At 41.5% G+C, this 18,894-nt stretch overlaps 1 protein-coding gene and 1 long non-coding RNA gene across 2 annotated transcripts in view; one reads left to right on the top strand and one right to left on the bottom strand.

Annotated features, from left to right (window-relative positions):
• Positions 1-18,520, bottom strand: part of prrt4 (proline rich transmembrane protein 4) — a 21,393-nt gene extending 2,873 nt beyond the window's left edge. Inside the window, exons 1-3 of the mRNA XM_035678272.1 lie at positions 18,367-18,520; positions 11,519-12,630; positions 5,661-5,805 (exon numbers count right to left, since the gene is read on the bottom strand). Coding sequence (XP_035534165.1) covers positions 5,661-5,805; positions 11,519-12,539 — 1,166 coding nt within the window. The 5' untranslated portion in view covers positions 12,540-12,630; positions 18,367-18,520. The remainder of the gene's footprint in view (positions 1-5,660; positions 5,806-11,518; positions 12,631-18,366) is intronic.
• Positions 10,478-18,894, top strand: part of LOC118340434 — a 13,781-nt gene continuing 5,364 nt past the window's right edge. Inside the window, exon 1 of the long non-coding RNA XR_004797374.1 lies at positions 10,478-10,746. This is a non-coding gene — a long non-coding RNA (uncharacterized LOC118340434). The remainder of the gene's footprint in view (positions 10,747-18,894) is intronic.

An 18,894-nucleotide genomic window follows, 5' to 3' on the forward strand; every position in this document is an offset into this window, starting at 1 on the left:
AAAAGAAAGTTAAAAAAATGGAAATGGCAATAGCTGTAAACATCTACTTTTATATCACTTAAAAGCATACTAATCGTCCAACTCATGACACAGAAGCATTTAATCAGTGTTCAAACTATCTGAGCCAGGAAAACAAATTGGCTCAGGTCCAGGATGGTGAAAGCATGTTTTCCTCATAATGTGCTAATCCTGTTTAAAAGCTTGTAAGAAGGCAACTTCAAACTGAGCTGGGCCCAAAAGAAGAGGCAGTGGCGTGCGTGTGTTTGTGTGCAAGAGATCAGCCCACTCAGAACCACATAGCCAGTTTCTCTTGCATTACATAAGCCATCTGGAGTTTCCATGCGAGTACAGTTAATTATGATTGTGTTAGACATGTTTTAGCACTGCAAAGAAAATGGTTTTGGAAATTAAGGAGTGTACGTGTTTGTGTGAACATTACTGAGACGACTGCAAAGCTCATCTGCACTGTACATGTTTATGTAGTTTGATTACTAGAGGATGACTTAGGGACACAGCGCAAGTCACTTCTCATAGTATAATGCCTCACAGATGGGAAGAAAGACACACTCCACATCACTGAGCTTCACTTCATGGACTTTGTTCTTTTCCACAAAACACAACCGTCGCCACGCAAATGCTTTCTTTCCACCACAGGAAAGAACACATTGAGTCTAATAATAACAGCATTAAAAAAAAAACCTCTTCTATTAAAGAAAAAGTAGCAGAATGCAGCAGAAGAGAAGCAGCTTCTAATTGGATCTCTGTCATTTGTACACACTCATCAGTCATTCTGCTGCAAGCTTATCAGAGACAATCACTCCTCCAATAAAGAGCCAGGTGCTATAATGCACCACAGAGGATAAATGAGCAGGATACACCGATAGCACAGTAAATCACACAGCAGGCAGGTTCAGTGGAGTGTGCGTTCATAAATTTATTTTGCAGTCCTTTCTGTGTGAGATTACAGGCTTGTGTTTTTTTGTGTAAATATAATTCTAAATACAGCCAAAAAGCATTGCCATAGCTCTTGCATAAAACAGTGAACAAAGGGGGTTTAAATATGTCCAGTGACGTCTGGGGAATGCATTACATCGGGTGGTAATGTTATGTGCCAGTTTAAGAACTTAAATGTGCAGACATCAGCACCGCAAAACCCTGAAATCTTTGCGTATAGATTGAAGATGTCTAATTCATTTCCTAAATAAAACTAAAAGTAGAATTTGTGTGGTTTAACATTTTTGTTTTAAGTCTTTCTCATCTGTCTTTTAATGTACTTTATGGGTTGTATTCTTGTGTTTCCCATCCCACCCTGTCCTGGTCCCCTAATTCGCTCCTTTGTTTATGATTTCTCTTCAACACCCGCCTTTATTTAAAAAGGGGAAACTCCCATAGGTGGGTTTGTTATTTTTAATCTGGGACAGTTTTCTGCTCTCTTTGGCTGCCCTGATTTTTTACAAGTCTCTTCCCATGCTTTATGTTTACTGCTTCTGCTGCTCTCTGCTTGCTTTTTTTATTTTTATTTACCCCAATTGCATAGATCCAATGCATGGCAGCTGCTGCTTGCATTATGTTGAACACATGTAAGTCTGCAGCTCTTGCTCTATCGGGGAGAGTGAAATGGTTGGACAGTGTGTGTCTGCTTTTATTGGTCTAACATTACTGTGATGATGCTGAGATGCAAACAGCCTTAAGCCCTTTCACTTGAATAAAAGTTAATGTGTTTCTTGTACAATTTGTCTTTATATGCTCATACTGAGTGTCTACCAGTGAATTTGCACGTGTTTATACTGTTGATACTTACTCTTTGTGAACAAAGCCTTGCTCTTTTAATGCCACAGATCCTTAAGAGTGGCAGAGGATTTTCATAAGTGCTTTAGCGTAACCATTAGCACTGTCCTGCTTTCTGCCAGTTGTTGACAAAGTCTTTAGTATTTTTCCTCATTCGTCTCCTGACCTCAGAGCTGAATCACTGTCCCGGGTTGTGATGAAAACGTCAAGCTCAAGGAAATATGACCCCGCTGTCAGCTGCTACTGCATTTTTTACTGTAGCACGACGCAGCAGTTTTATTTCAGACATCCCGAGCTGTCTTTTGAACCTTAATCACGTCCTCAACTGGAGGAAAAACAAGGATCGATGAGTTTTTGAGAGACCTTGCTTTTGCACAGATACACTGTTTTTTAATTAAACTCTGATGAATCTTTAATAACAAAAAGTGAAATGCTGTTGAAATGGCTCCCATATGCATCATTCTCATAATGAATCTTCAGCGTAGCACTGGATTATATTAAGACCAAATATGGCCGGGAAGAGAACTAGGCAGATGTGTGAACATCAGTCAGTATATTCAGATATGCCAAACATTCACACATTGCTCCTGTTCTGCCAGGAAAGAACAAACAGTACAGCCATTAAGTCAGTTTAAACATCCCTTTCAATACAGACATTTAATTTGCCAGGAAGGAATGCCTGAATTATAAACACACCTCAGGACACTGCGTCCTGAGGTGTCTGGATGACATTTTTTTAGATTTGAATTAGTCCAGAAACATTTTGTGACTAATGAAATACGATGAATGACATTTATGAAATAAAAATACCAAACAAGGAAGTTGAAGACATCACCTAACTTGCAATAGACATTTTTTCACTCTTTTGTGACTTGTTCTGGACTAAACAATTGATCAACCTAACAGAATAAATTCCACAGTCCACAGCTACGCTAGTGACATTGTACTTTAAGGTGAACGCTAATGCCAGTATGGCAACATAACCAGTGGCAATGCTAACATATTGACATATTGATATTTACATGGATGTATTAATATTTACTATATGTATTATTATATATACTGTCAATGATTATGGTACATATATGGAGGCTTGGGAAGTCATATTGCATGGTCACCTTATTAGCTGAGCACGTTAGCATGGGGATGGCATATAGACAAATAAAAAATTGTGACCTGTCACTTGATAAAAAGTTAAAAGGTCACCAAAGTGATAACTATTCATGCTGAGGGGACTAATGTACAACCAAACGTCAGGATGAACCATCCACTAGGCTTTTCCCTCAAGGCCACAAATGTCAACCTCATGGAGATCACTGAAGGCATTTGGATTTGAACAAATTTCATGGTAATCCATCTGACATTTCCATCCCCATGCCATGCTGCCTAGCAAAGCTAATAATTATTAATGATAACAATAATCATTACTTGAAGCACTACACTGAAATGGTGACTGTTATGGTTATAGTTAATGTTTAAACTCCATACTGAATCAGTACAAAAAGCATCAAAGCCTTCTCACTGATACTCACGTCATGTTGAGGAAATATGAGGAGAGAAAAAAGAGGAGCTATGTTTAATTTCGTTCAAAATAGGGCATTAAATATGCCAGTGCTCTAATAAACTTTCCCTGTGTGACTGCACTAACAATGTCACGCTATAAAAACAGACAGCAGCTCAGCTCTATGTGGGAAATGTGGCTGGAGTGTAAAACAAACACACAGCTGCAGGCATTTTGAACGTGGGGGCCACTGATAAAGTAGGTGGGGTTCAGTAGAGTGTTATGCCAATGACTCGTCTGTGCATTTGTTTACTTTACAGGGCGACGGTGATGATTTGGATTCCACCGAGTCAGGCCAAGTGGAAAATGTGACGTGCATTGAGTTAGTGCTATGTTTTGTTGCCTCACTCATGCTGATAAATGTCACATCTGAGCTGCCGGGCTGGCCGAGAAGCCTGGACAGGGTTTGGTATGTGGTGGCTACAGTACAAGGATGGATCAGAGCGCTACGTTCCACTGCATGCTGCTCGGTCATCTGACACATTCCTGTGGGAACAAGTCTCTCATGCTAGGACAGTAGACACATCTAGACAGACAGTCTGAAAGCAAAGTGCCTGTGGACTGAGAGGTCATTTTAATTAATACAAACTTCACAAATTTGGGATTCGTGTTTGAGTTAACACTACCTGTAGGGGCGTAGCACACAATTCTGCACCCTATACACAGGCGTTCTCTATGGGATAATAGTAATAGTAATAGTAGTGGATTCAGGGAGGGGCCCTGCATCCACGACTATTCATTCTAGGGGTGGTTTCATTTAGGTCTCAGAGGAAAGACTATTAGTGCACAGGGGCTTTATATGCCTTAAATTCTTTGGGTTTTGCTATGGAATCTTGAAAGGTCTCACCTAAGGCGCTCTAATCTGCAGAGCAGCTGAGGTAAAAGTGAAGGATTTGTCTGATGTGACACAGGGAACAACCCCTAGCGCGAACACATATTTTAATTTTGCATCAGAAACTGAGAGCTCCATGTAGTTTTCATCTGATTGCCTCCATTTCAATTTGGCTCACCTCAGAAAAAGCAATTAAGTTGGAGCTCATGGAGAAGTTGGATCATGCATACTGAGGAGGAGCTGTCGTGTGTGTTGGAAAATGTGAGAGTTTATCGGCTTCTTAAACAGTTGTGCCAACAATAAGCCCCCGCTGTGGGTCCATTAAAGCAAAAGGGAGTCCTTGTATGATAACTTCAGATTTGTTTATGTGCAGCCGATATTTTCAACAACAGATTTTTGCTTTAGGGAGGACACATTCAAACAGACAGTACTAACCATTACTGTTTCAGTCACTCACTCATGACACACCAAGCTAGAGAGCCCCGTAGCGTCCCCTCGTCAGCAAATGGCACATTTGACAGGTCTATTTTTGAAAATCACTTGACAACATCTGCTATTCTGGGCGAGCTAATGTGGGTTACATCTGCTGTTGTGAACTGGGCCGAAAGTGAATCTTTTAATAAACATACAGCGATCAGCCATAACATTATGACCACCTGGGCACCCTGCTGGTCATAATGTTCGCTCACCACGTGCATCAATAAGTCTTGGCTGCCCATGACCCTGTCTTCAGTTCACTGCTTTTCCTTCCTTGGACCACTTTTGATAGGTACTGACCTCTGCAGACCAGAAACACCCCACAAGAGATGCTCTGACCCAGTCGTCCAGCCATCACAATTTGTCCCTTGTCAAAGTCGCTGAAATCCTTTTCCTGCTTCTAACACGTCAACTTGAGGACAAAATGTTTCATCTATAATAGTAACAATTTGACATCCTGTCATAAAGAAGAGATTCTGAAACATAATAAATAGTTATGCTTTATTTATTGATACTGATGTGCGCAGCAACTCTTCATTTTAAAGTAATCTCCTGTCATTATCCAACACTTCTACACAACACGGTACTACAATCAATACTGTGTGTGTGTTTTCCATTTTTTAAGGCAGCTATTGTTATCTGATCAATAATTATTTATCTGAGAGACAGTACAGGGGGATATTGGTTTATAGGGTGGGCGTTGTTCCCCATCTCTTCTGTTCTCAGGAGCTCTCCTAAGTCACAGCTTGAATGAGCAGTGTTCTCCTCCCATTGGAAGCAATTAGTGGCTTCAGGCAAAGGATGCAGGGTAATTGTTTTTCCCAGTCCTCTGACAGATTTACTGATACTGAAACAGCTATGGGGCAGCTTATGAAAGAAACAGCATGCAGTCTGTTTAGTTGTCATCCCAACAGTATGGCAGTGCTAACGCATGCTTGAAACAGAAGGGATTTTTAAGTAAGTTACAGTGTTTGTTTACATTTTAAGGGATTTGTTCGCTCACCTGTGCTTCGTGGCAGGGACGGTGTTAGCAGCTTAACGGATGGTGTGGAAATGTCTGCCAAACTGGTATCACCATCCCCGTCTGCTGAAGGAACCACACCTTCCTCAGCCTCGTCAGCCTCCTTATCCTCTTTGCCTGGCAGCTCTGGGGAGACACATGCAGTTTAACCTCTGAGCGATCCCAAAGCGATCAGGAATACGATTTAAAGAACATAACGCCGTAGCTCCAAGAAGTCTGAGAAAAACAGATTAGCAAATCTGGAGCCTGCCAAAAAGAAAGTTTAACCCTCTCTGTTCTCTGCTCACAGCATATCTGAGACTTCACACTGCAGAAACTGGAAGGACAATATTTCTTAACCCAGTTCTGTCAAATGGATCGGCCTTTTATCCACTTAGTTGTAGCCAGTCATCCATAGCACAGTAGTCTGGCTCTCTGTAGTCTAATTGCATTGACATCCTGATGTGTGTGTGCATGGGTGTGCACATCCTGGTCCATCACAAATCCAGACCCCTTGTTCAGTCATCTGTCTTAGTGCGAGAAAGCGGAGGCAAACAAGGAAAAGCATTTCATAAAGAGCCCTGAGAGAGAAAACAGAGAGGGAAGCAAGAGACAGAGAGAATGAGAAAGTAATGACGACACGACAGAGCCGCATCGTCCTCTTTTCCCTTTGGTACACTCTCAAAATATATTGTCACAGTCAGACATCTGTACAGGATTTGTGTGTTTTACACAGTGCAGCAGTTATAAATGAATGATGGACCAGATGAGATTTGGGACAATATTTAGTGAGTGACTCTGTTGGGAGAAACTGATGAGCTGACTGTGATGAAGCCAGGGGTAGCAGGTAGCGTTAGTTTATAGCTTGAGAATGAATATTAATAAAGGATACCGAGGCGTAAGGATAATGGGAGGAATAATGCGTTCATAACATCTACAAGTCGATGCGAGTTACTACAGTACAGCATAATCTAGGTCATACTCAGAGCATCTGACTTAATTATAAGTTTTAAAAGTCCAAAAGAGAACCTGCTCATCACTATTGTACTGTTGATCTGTTTCAGCCAAAGGAGAGGGAGAGTGATGACTAACAGAGGCATGTGCTGCACAGATCTTATTTGGGGTAAAAGTGTCAAGTCTTGATGGAAGTCTCAAGTCCTCATAAGCAAATTCCAAGGCAAGATGGACATCTTTGCCAATTGAAGTCTCAAGTCCTTAATTTTTATGTTTATAAGAAACCAACAATTGTTAGTCGACAATCTTAGAAATATAGATTTTTGCCCATCTTAATTTAGTTTGAAGAAAAGTTATCTGAACAAAAGATTGTTGGTCAGGTAGGTTTTAGGTAGTTTTGTCTAGGAGCAAAATGTTTTTACGAGTGAGTCTCTGAAAAAGAAAATGTTAGACCAACTTAAAGAAAATATTGGTAACACAATCAAGAATCAAGATTGTTTTCAAATCAAGTTAACAAATCTGATTTACACAACTGCTTTGAATTGGTTTGAAAAATCTTAATTAAGTTGTGTGTTGCCAATTGAAGTTGATCGACCAATTCTCTTTCTTTAGTTAATCAAGTTTGTTAGACATCAAGGAAAAGAAAACACCACAGGGTGCCTTTAAATTGAACTTAAAACTCACAAATGTTGCCTTTAAAGTTTGGAGTTTGCGCATATTAAATTCGTAATTAAGTTATCTGAACAAAATGGATATTTTTCGTAGTTAAACTTGAGATACAAAAAGATTATTGTCTGATTATTGTTTTACCACTAGAATTCTCAAACGTAGGCAGGAAAGTTCCCTCCTTTTGTTTGCTGACCGTGTTAAGTGAATTGGAAGGAGACTCTGTACATCGCAGCCAGATCACTGCGGCGTCTTAGATCTGCAGTACCAATGTGCCTGTAGATTAAATTACAACATCTAACAAGATCTGCTACAAATGAGATATAAGGACAGTAAGCATATGCACTCACTTACTCGCACAGTTCAAACGGTGGAACTCATCTCTTAAGCGCATCACAAGCAAAATTACTGATGACCACCGGCTATTTACAGAGAGTCTGCTGACCGAGCAAAATAAAAGCAAAAAGCGATCAGAGAGATAGAGGGAGTGGATCTCCATTTTACTTATTAAACAGCTCAACACTGCGTGCTGAATTATCATTTTACTGTCTACCTAATTAGTACATTGTTTTTGGCCTTCATGACCTCAAAGTAAGATGTTCTATCTGTTGTTTCTCAGTTGAGGAATCTGTATGTGTGTCTTCAGGTAATGAATGGGTATTTCTTCATGTGTGCACAGAATGAAAATTTAGCTTTCATCCAGACATGTAACCTAAATTCAGTTTAAAGTAGCTCCCACAGTGAGCATACTCTTTGAGGCAATCAAGGCCATTTTGGGATGGTAGTTATTTATAGTGTATATTGTTTCAGAAGCTCCTCATTATCTTCAGCTTCCAGAAATAATAAACAAAAGATGATGTTGCACTCCATTACACTCTGCTTTTATCGACGTTAGCCCCGAGAGAGTTTGTGAAAGGATACATGCGTGGTTTTGTAACAAACACGCTGAGTTTACGGCGATAAGAAAGAAAAAGAACGGGTTGGATAGCAGAGCAGCAGGGAGTCCATTGTTCACAATCAGATGCATAGAAAATGGGATAGTATGACGACAGAATACCTCATTTAGGTTTTTTTTTCCATAATGTACTTGCACAAAATTGCATCACATTCTTGCTAATTTGGCTCATTTTTAAGATAGTTACTAAGGGACTCATGGCATTTACTAGTGTAACTTCATTACGCCCTCTCAGTCTTTAAAGGTGAGAGATAATCCAGATTGTTCTGTAACTGCACATTTGCATTAGTGAGGGTTATCCCGCCTGTGAGCTGAGGGTCAAATCCTAAAAACAAACAGGCCTAATCCATCCAGTTTTGTAAAACTCATGGACTGTCTGGTTAAAGAAGTCATTATGAAGAGATTAACATAATATTAAAGTCACCACAGTGTTCTCTATTTGCATTTAAGCCCCCATTCCATGTAAATTCTATACCAGGGCATCAGGTATTCATGTCACATGCTCTGCGTGTAAAACTATTTCCATAATCAATTAATCTGTCAATGGCTATGCTTTCGCTGTTTAGTACAACGCTCAGATCACAGGGACAATATCTAGCTGGTATTAATGTAGTGTGTTGAGGGTCTAGTCTTGCCGCTGCCTGTTACAGCATACAGTAATGGAAAAGGTGGGAGGAGGGGAAAGAAGGAGCAGGATAAATGAAAGCTTTTTGGAAGAAAATGTACAGCAGTGGCTATCTGAGAAGCTTTAGAATCTCATCAGCCTCAACCCCCAGCGCTTTTTTCCCCCCTTTTTCCACTCTCTGCTCTCATAATTGCCCTTGCTGCCGGATGTTGGAGTGTCCCTTAGTAGAGGATTTGACACAGATGCAGAGCATTGCTGTTTTTTTTTTAATACCTGACAGCCTCCTCAAGGGCAACGCCACGCAGCAAATGCTCTCTCGATCAATGAAAATCCACCGGTTTGTGTGGTGAAGATGTTCCACACCTCCAGTAGGGAAATGGTTCACCCCGTGCAGCTTTAAAAATAAATTCCAGCACACACATAGAATATTCACATTGGGATAATGTATGATAATGCAAGGGTGCCGTGCTTTCATTTTAATATTAGTCTCCTCCTGTGTCCTTTGGCAAGGTGTAATCATTCAAACACTGCAAGACTCCAGTGCGATACTACACTGAGCAGACTACTAGGAAAATAAAAATAAAAGCACCATATTCTGTTGGCTTTCCTTTCTCCATGGATGACCAGAAGCTTTTGTCATCCCCATTAAGACATTTTCACCCCCTTCAAAGCAGTAAAAAAAAAAAAAAAGAAGCAGGTTTTTGTACAGAGGAAAACATTGCAAAAGGAGGAGGGGAGCAGGGAGGGAGGAGACTAAATGGCAAGAAGCATGTTCAGCATCCATGAACAGCGACTGGCAAGCGGATGGTCCCACAGGAGAGGTGGTGGTTTCGCTGAGTGTGCGCTTGGAATACTGATACAGGGCCACAGCAGCCCTCCCCACCCAGGCCAAGCCCCCTATCTTTTCTGTATGGCGCCGCACGATGAACAACCGAAAACAAGTGCAGACACAACACAGGACTGCAGACAAAACATACCATGACCACTTTCAGTACAAGCGGCGTACAGCAGTGCAGGAGATACGGGATCTGGAATAGTTGCATTCCAACACTGTAAAAGAGCGGTTTGTTTTCCAAGAAGGAACTGTTTATGTACTTGCAGAATACATTGCTATCTGTAAGTAACCAACAGTGTGGTCAATTTTTGACCTTGGATACAACAGCTGACAAAACAATCTCATCCCAAAGTCCATTTAGTAGCTGTACTTGAGCATTTGTATCGTAAGAGACGTCCCTAAAGTGCTCAGAAAAACAGAAATTTAAACATCTGAAATCTGAAATTGTTAAATGAACAAATGTGTTAGCAAAACACATGTTTGTTCACACCAAAAAGAAAATCATATGAATATAACATCATCTAATGTTGATTGGATTCATTGCGTTATTATTCTTTTGCCTAATGGTTTGTGTAATTAAATTTCAAAATGAAAACTGCATTTGTGCTGATATTAATGGACATATTGCTACGCACAGGCAGAATATCATTATGTTCTACACATGCTTAGTGAATATTGGAGACACTAATGTGTGTATACATCCACCAAACAATCACGGTTTTATCAGATAGACACCGAACGTCCCTGTCTGAGAGTAATCGACTCATCATTTTCTGGCCCAACCTTTGACCCTACATGATAAATGCGTCTGTACCTAGAGGACGATGTTCCTCTGAAGACTCATTAGGCATACAGACACCAGACTGCCACCAGTGTTGGGGGATGGGCCATGAAGAAGGAGGTATTGCCTCAATGTCGTGTCAAATTCTCCTGAAACCTACCGGCTACCAGTAGCTGTTTTAGCTCGTCGCCTTTTCCTTTTCACGCTCTGTGGAGGACAAAACCCCCATCGAGCAGCATTCAATCAAATGCTCTTTCCTTCCACTCACTGAGGTAATGGCTTATGCAATGTTGGACTGGAATTTCTGCTTGAAAACTCATTATAGACTGTTGGAGGATTAGTTAAGATTTTTTGGAACTGGGTGGTACAAATTACTCTCTGGTAGCGATTGTGAAATGCAAAATTAAGTTAGGGTATGGATGGTACCAGTCAACAACACATCACTCAACAAAAGCTTTTTAACTATCCACAACAGATTGCACAACAAATCCTGATGCGTTACTCTCCATTCCGATTTCTCTGTCATGGAATAATTTTATTGAATAGTTCAAAGTCTGTGGGAAGCAAGAATTGGAAACACAATAAAGATGTTTCATTCTTTTGTAGATGACTTTGATTACTGTATTGTGGAACAACTCCCATTTCTAAAAGCTGTCATGTTGCTGAAATGTACTTTTCCACAGGATCAGTAGCCTGAGCACATGTCTACCCATTAAAACCACCACAGAGTAATACCATATTACATCAAAAAACCTTAACCATACTCTCTCCGAGCAAGGTGAACAGAAATTCCTCAACTCATAACTCAACATTCCAGTCATGTAAATGTTTATTCCAGACTTGTAATTGATTGTTGACAGGGTTTCCAGACAAGATCTGGATTTATGCTAATATTGGACCTTTGACTACTTACCATGTCAGAAACACCAAACTGTCTACAGCCTTTTGACAGACATCTGTTGAACTCTTAAGACCTGCCTGAACATGATTGATCACGTCTATTGAGTCAATCCAAGCACTATTGATTGATTTAACTTTGCTTACCTCCTGCTTTTGGTAAGTTAACCCCCTGGCTCTGAGTTGTGCTTGTTATGGATTCCGGCACTAGTTTGTAATCGATCCCCATGGCAGTGACGATTACCCCTGGTTGTTCCTCCATGAGCCCTGACCTGGCTTTGGAGAAGCCCAGGTCAGCCTCACTCTCAGTGGGGTGAGTTTCTGACATTGTGGCCAACTCAGCATGAAGCGTAATAGTGGAGTCTTGTGGTTTTCTGACAAACGTTTCTGTGGACGTAGAGGGGGACGTAACAGGCCTCACAGGATGGCTACTGGTCAGTGTGGTCTCTACCAGTCCTGGGATTGTTGTTGTGGTATGGGCTGCTGCCCATGTCAAGGCAGTGGGAACTGTAGTTTCTGGTGCTATCGTCGAAGAGATCTTTTCAGCCTCCTCTTTATCAGTGAGTTCCTCTGGGAGGTGTTGTGGAGTAGCGCCCATGCTGGGTCTGGCTGCTCGTGCAGTGCCCCGTGGTGGGTGGGTATGTGTTGCATTTTGTTCAGCGCTTGTGCTGGTGGGACTGTTGGTGAACAGAGTGTTTCTGATAAAACTGCTTGTGGGAGAGTAGGCGCCTGAAACAAGAGTATCATTGTGGGTCTGTGCTATGCTGCTGTGTGGAGAATCTGATGTCCCCGTGGGAAGTGATTCTGTTCCTATCTTTGTCACGCTGGTTAGAAGCCCCTGAGTCAAAGTGGTGGGTTGTTCAGAGGCTTCAGAAATGCTCCCTTCCCCTGAACCCGAGTGATCAATTGGCTCTGTCAGCCATTTGGCGGTTGTGGTCAGTGCAGGAGCCTCGTCGTTACTGTCTGAGCTCCCAAAAAAGGGGATATGGTTCCGTATTGAAGGGAGGAAATTGATATTTGGCCACCAGGAAGAGCTTTGTTTATTTTCAGGTGGGTTTTCTCTTGATGGTGTCGGCCCCCAGAGGCCCTCTTCATCGGCCACAGCCTGCCTGTGAAGTAGCAAAAAACACCAGAAGCAGAAAGCCAAGGTCTGGAGGAGACGAAGCATGCTGTCGACAGTGGCGCACGGATCGGTCACATGTTGTTCTCCATTCTCCAGCTCCCTGAGGCGGGTTTGGCTGACTCTCCGGCAAAATGGCCTAAAAGACAAAAACACACAAGACACTGAGTGACATACTTTTCATCCACTCTAAGGATAGCTAAATTTGATTGCATGAAAACGTAATAGAATTTGCATCTGTTCATTTTTCTTGTCATCGAACATTTTTGGAAGGCTGAGTTTCCGTTTCTCAGAGTGTGACCTGCTTTTCAGCAGTTTTTCCAGACTGTAAAAGTAAATCAAGTCTAGAAACTATGCCACCCATTACAAGCGACTGCTGAAGTTAGCAGGCTAAAAAAATATGTCACCCACCACAAATCACAACAAGAACTTAAGTATTATGGACACCCCACAATTAGTGGTGTCCCGTTAGATGTGGTGGTCAGTATTTATGTCATGCTGTTGCTCACATGCATGCTGTGTCGCAGTGGTTGGGCGGCTACACAGACCGACCAATTAGAGGAAGGACTTCCATCCATATGTAATCTATTCAGTGAGAAATGGTCAAGAAATAATGTGTGTGTGAGTAGAGTTGGGGGAGGCTAGTGAAGAATTAGGGTCCGGGTTGCCAACATAAGAATAGAGGGGCCCTATTTTTCTTTTGTGGAGCACAGAGTGGTTCAAAGTCACTAGCCTGTTGCCTCAGTGAAAAGACTGGAGCACCAAAGGAATTTCCCCTGTGAGAACAACAACCTGTATGCTTTAGCTGTACTTAATTCCCCACTAAACTCCCCCCACACCCCACGTTTGGCCTTGCTCTCTTTCAATCTCAGATTTATTTGTTCTTTAAAGCAGAGGGAGAGAGATCAGTTTGTGTGGGAGTAAAAAAAACAAAACATCAATATTCACAGAAATCCGCTATCACGGTAAAGTTCTCTCCAGCTTCTCTATTACGCATTCTCTTTATGAGTGTTTTTTCTTCATTGTCAGTCTCTGTTCTTCTCTCTGACAAGTTTATTTACGACTCGCTTTTTTCCCTAATCCATGCCAGTTCTCTCTGCTCTCTCAAGTTCTTGCTATTTCCTTTCGTACGCACACACAGGATCAATCAGCCGCAGCCATAGGAGTCTCAGGCTCGTTCTAACTGATGAGGAGAGCAGGGACTTGACCTGCCATCACCCACTCTGTTCCCACCTGGAGGGTTGAAACCAACCTGTATACGCAGTCAGATGCCGAGATATAAAGACTGACTATGATGGGGGTCAAACTAAGAGCTTCCCACACACTCCCCAGTTTTAGCATTTTGACTGAACAGCATGAAAATCACTTTCCAATGAGGTGAGGTTGTTTTTAGATGCCTGCGCTCATGCTTGCACCAACCAACCCACACACGGTCACAATTCTTGCATGCAGAGATATGATTGTAGATGCATTTGGATCTGACTTTGCGTGTGAGTGCAATTGTGTACTTGTTCGCCCACATGTACTGTTCCGTAGTAGGTACACACACCCACGCTTGCACACTTTGTTGGCTTCTTTAAGACCGTTTGCCAGCAATTTCCAAAGACTTAAAGAAAGGCTAATAAACTAATACTGCCTTCAGAGAGAAAGAGAGAGGCGTTAATTAGTTGTGAAACTTGGGGCAAATTATCTGCCATCCTTGAGTGTCAGTTTGATGAATAACTGATCAATTATTTAGACAGTGTAGGGAAAATGTATAATTTATTTTGGCTACATTCTCAGATTTCACGTCAGTATCACTTTCGCTCAGCATCACCTAGTGTGGTAAAAGGAAACTCATGTAGGGTGCAAAATGCTTACTTCACTTCACAGTTTATCTACAGCATGTTTTTAATTTTATGATTGTAGAATCACTCAATCAGAATGCTTTTTAGGTAGTATATCTCCTTATATTTTGAAACAACACCACAGGAGCAGCACTGGGCAGAATTGAGTGTACTCTATCCCGTTCTTTCCAGCCACGGTGGCAAGAAGAAGACTTTCCATTCTCACTTTGTTTGATTTGACTCAAGCAACGTAGCAGATGGTATTTTGTTGATGGCTGAATCAAGCTGTCATGGCACACATGCTAACACCTTTTCTTAAAGATGTCTTTTAGTCTTAGGTCCACCTCCAGAAAAGTAGTTAGAAGTTAGAATTCGCTACTACTTTTATTTGATCATAGCTTTACAATGATCTACCATTTTAAAGCCCCAATTAAGGATAACTTAGTTGATCTGTCTGCCAGAGTTTAGTGCTGAACATGTAGCGTACAGTTTATCAGAGCTTTTTGCTAAAACAGCTGAAACAGAGCGGTAAGAGCAAATAAAAACATTAAAGTTGTGGGCCAAATAATTAAAAGATGAAAGACACTAAAAGGCAGAGAGATGATAGAGCCGAGAACTACGTTAATCAATTACATTATTAAAACCATTTTAAACAAACTATCAATCAAGCTAACAAATCGATTACCTAATGTACTAACCACTAATGAACTGAAAACCACACCACAGCTTTTGGTTTCCTATAATTCCAGATTGGGCCTTTAACTTTCTTGTCACCACTTGTCACCACATCAAATACATGCCTGTTAGTGAAGGCATTGTCTGGTTTGACAGGCAGCAGAGCAAGTGGAAAGGAACTATAAAAAGTGTCTGTGGGGAATTTACAAGTCCCCTCTATTATTTTGCTGGCGTTTTGTCTCGCTGCTCCTGACAAAGATGGGCCCTGCCACTGTAGTGTGCTCAGTGGAGCGGAGACAGAGAAAGAGAAGGAGAGATAGAACAGAAGGGCAGAGAGCAAAAGACAAGGGCAATAAAAGAGAGGGCGAGAGACAAAGAAACCATATTGACGTTCATTTGTGGCATTCTTAGTCCGGGAGAGTAAACTCTGCAGCGGTCTCCCTAATGCTCATTTTAGTTTGTTCCCAGAGCTTCTTTTATTAACTCTGTACACAGACTCCTGTCTTTCAATTTAGTCTGTGTGTGTGTGTGTGTGTGTGTGTGTTCACGAGAAGCACTCACTCTCTCACTTCTCTCAAAACCATCAGCCATCTTGCTCTCAATCAGCCTTCAACCTGCTGTACCATATTTCTCTATGGACATTTCTCTGTTCTAAATTAATCTGACGATGGTAATATGGCATTACAAGCCCCTCTGTGATCACTGTGATCATAATAAGGCCAACGTGGTAAAGCTAACGAGAGAGAGAAAGATGAAGAGAGGACCATCTCTGAGGATGAAAATAAGAAGGAGAGAAATAGAAAAAAAAAAAGCTATAAAGGGAGAGGTGGCTCAATTAGAGGTGTGCGTCGCTCCCGAGTGATTGAAATGGAGAGGCTCTACACTGAGGGGAGTCACAAATGGCGACGAACTGACTGTGGTCAATGTCATTACTATTTAACAAACCTGCTATAAGCACTGCAAGGCTTAAGGATCAATGACACAGTCCAAGATAATGGAGTAATTTACCTGCCTGCGAATGACTACTGCTGTGGGTGAGAGTTGTTTTTCTCCGGTGTGTGGGTGTGCATAATTACAAACACTAGTTTTCACGCTAGTATTATTTCATGTGTGCTATGTGAATGTGCACTTGCATTTAAATGTGCATTTACGTGCGAGTCCTCCCACGTGATGTCGGGTCATGCATTTTCGATTGCAGCTCTTTAACATCACAGGGCTCGATCTCCCATCTAAGGAGTCAACTTATGGCTTTTTCCTGTTGTCCTCTCATGACTTTGCCGATACACGGGGATATCAATACTACACAGATTCAATCTGACTGGCCGCTTTAAGCCAGCAGGGATTTATTCTGCATAAAGCAGCACACTGAAGGGCTTTATAAAGTGTAACAGAGTTTAACATAGCAAACAGAGGTCTGTCTATTCATCTATCAATCTGTGTAGTTGTCATTATGGTCATGGAAAATTCTTGTGGAATGAGGGATGTACAGAACAACCAGAAAAAAATAAACATTTCAGGTAATTAATGTTAAAAAAAAACGTTCCCCTCTTTCAGACCTTATTTATTTTCTTCCACGTTCCAGGGTTCATTTTATGGTTTATTTCATCATAACATGGACAGCACCGCAATATTTATGTCAATAAAGATTGATTAGTGCATGCCATATCAATATTGTAATTTAAAATGAAGCGGTAAGGTTATCGGTATTCTAGAGTATCGTATTTCGTGTGCCTGCATAAATATTGCGTTTCTCACATACGTGTACAACAAACATATGCTGTTGTCCATTTCAGTGCACACTCATTTTGAAGGAATGGCTCGACTATTTTGGAAATACATTCATTCACTGTGTTGCCTGGAGATAGTTCATATTTGTTCAGTAAATAAACAGCTATAGAACCAGCTGACATTAGCTTGGCTTAGCCTAAAGATTGGAAACACCTAGCCATGATCTGTCTTGGAGTCTCATCCAACTCTAAGCCAAGAACGTCCCAAAATGTCAAACCTTTAAGTGGAAAATCTCATTTTTAACTGTTTATGTTTTATCAATCCCTTTTTAAATTAACTGTATAATTTGACATTTTCACATCCTTTTCAACTTGATTCTCCTACATCCCATTACTGACTTGTGAGTTGTGAGGGACAGATCCACATAGAATTGGTGCAACTGGTTACAGTCAATAGTCCCTGGACATTATTGACCATAATGAGAGCTGCTCACACGTCCGAGAATAGCCAAATGAGCAGCATCACAGGCAGGACTCCAACAGGTTACGCATGTCCTGCAGGCTTTACAACCAAACAACATCCTGAGTCATGCTATTTACAAACAAGATTAATGCTTTGCTATTTTAATCTGTTGGGCTTCCTCTGGCCATCGTACAAATCCAATTTCTACATGCAGAATTCCCCTCAGAACATTAGCACTACCATAATTAACCTCTTCTGGACTTTCATTTAACTTGTTGATTTGCCCCAAATGTCATTTTTTCCCCCTTTTTCTCAGATTAGTTTGGTTCTCCAAACATCTTCCATGCCTCTTATACTCTTCAAAATCCCAACTTTAACCACTCATGAAACATATTCCCCATGCTTGAGAATGACATACACATAATTGTGCCAGGCTAATGCTTGCGTTAGCCCTAGAGCCGATGAATGCAGTGAACCTGACGGCTATAAAGGGCACTCTCAAACGCAGGCGTTCCACCGGCTGCCTTTGCCATGGTGACAGCTGAAGCCAAAGACGTCTCGCTAATCCCCGGGATTTGAGCACCTTTTGGACTGTTCCGCTTGTAGGAGTGTGCTGCACTCACATGCAAATGGGCACTCATACACACACACACACACACACACACACACACACACACAGATATACAAGCAATCCATGCTTGCAAGCATTTGGTGGCTAACACCAAAACACACACACACACACACACACACACGCATGCATATATTGCTGTACATCCCTATTCTAAAATGGAATCGGTAAACATGGGTATCATTGCATAACCTGAGCCAGCTATTCATGAAAATGACAGATGTTAACATCTTTATATATCAGGTTAATCCAGATGACACACTGACAGATACACACACACACTCATAAATGCACCTATCAACACACATTTCTTGTTTTCCTGTTGATGTAACACTAAATGGTTCCCTATGATCTCCTTAATCCAAAACCCTTTTACATGTGTTACAGGAAAACAGTATGTTTGTGTGTCAGCGTGTTACAGCATGCATATTGGAGTCAGACCCACACATCCCTGTTCCTAGATGCAAAGCAGCTGATTAACAGACACATGCAGAGAGAGAGCGAGAGAGACTCACAGCTATGTGTACAGGCAGATGAAAACATATCAGCTGCTTACCTACAGACGTATGAAATAAGATGGAGAATCCACAGCCAGCGGCGTGTGTGTATGTGTGTGTGTGTGTGTGTGCTGGAGAGAGACCGTCTTTCTGAGCCAGTGTAGGTTCGTCTGTGTGGAATTGAGTTCCAGTCTCCCTCCCTCCCACTCTCTCTCTCTCTCCCTCCATTTGTCTCTATCTCTCTCGCTCACTGCATCAGTAGTCCACTGTGTGGCTCCCATCACAATGCCTGTGGTCACACCTCACCAAGCAAATTGTTCATCAGTGGAGATCACCCAGTGCCGTGGCCACTGAGTAACAGAGTTGGGAATCAGACTACAATCCCTTATGCAAACACACATGCTGAATATTACATGCACAGCCTTTATACAACTGAATGTAGTGGTTTTTCAAGCACTATATTTAGACCTAATATAACCAGTATGCTGATGTTGACTTTTTGGCTCTGCAAAGAAATCACACACCACTCTATTGGAAAAAAATATCTTTATATTATGTTAAACTTTAAGGGTGAATTTTAATTTATT

Source organism: Morone saxatilis, unplaced genomic scaffold, assembly GCF_004916995.1.
Source record: "Morone saxatilis isolate NCDOM2014 unplaced genomic scaffold, NCSU_SB_2.0 Contig10, whole genome shotgun sequence".
Taxonomy (NCBI): domain Eukaryota; kingdom Metazoa; phylum Chordata; class Actinopteri; family Moronidae; genus Morone; species Morone saxatilis.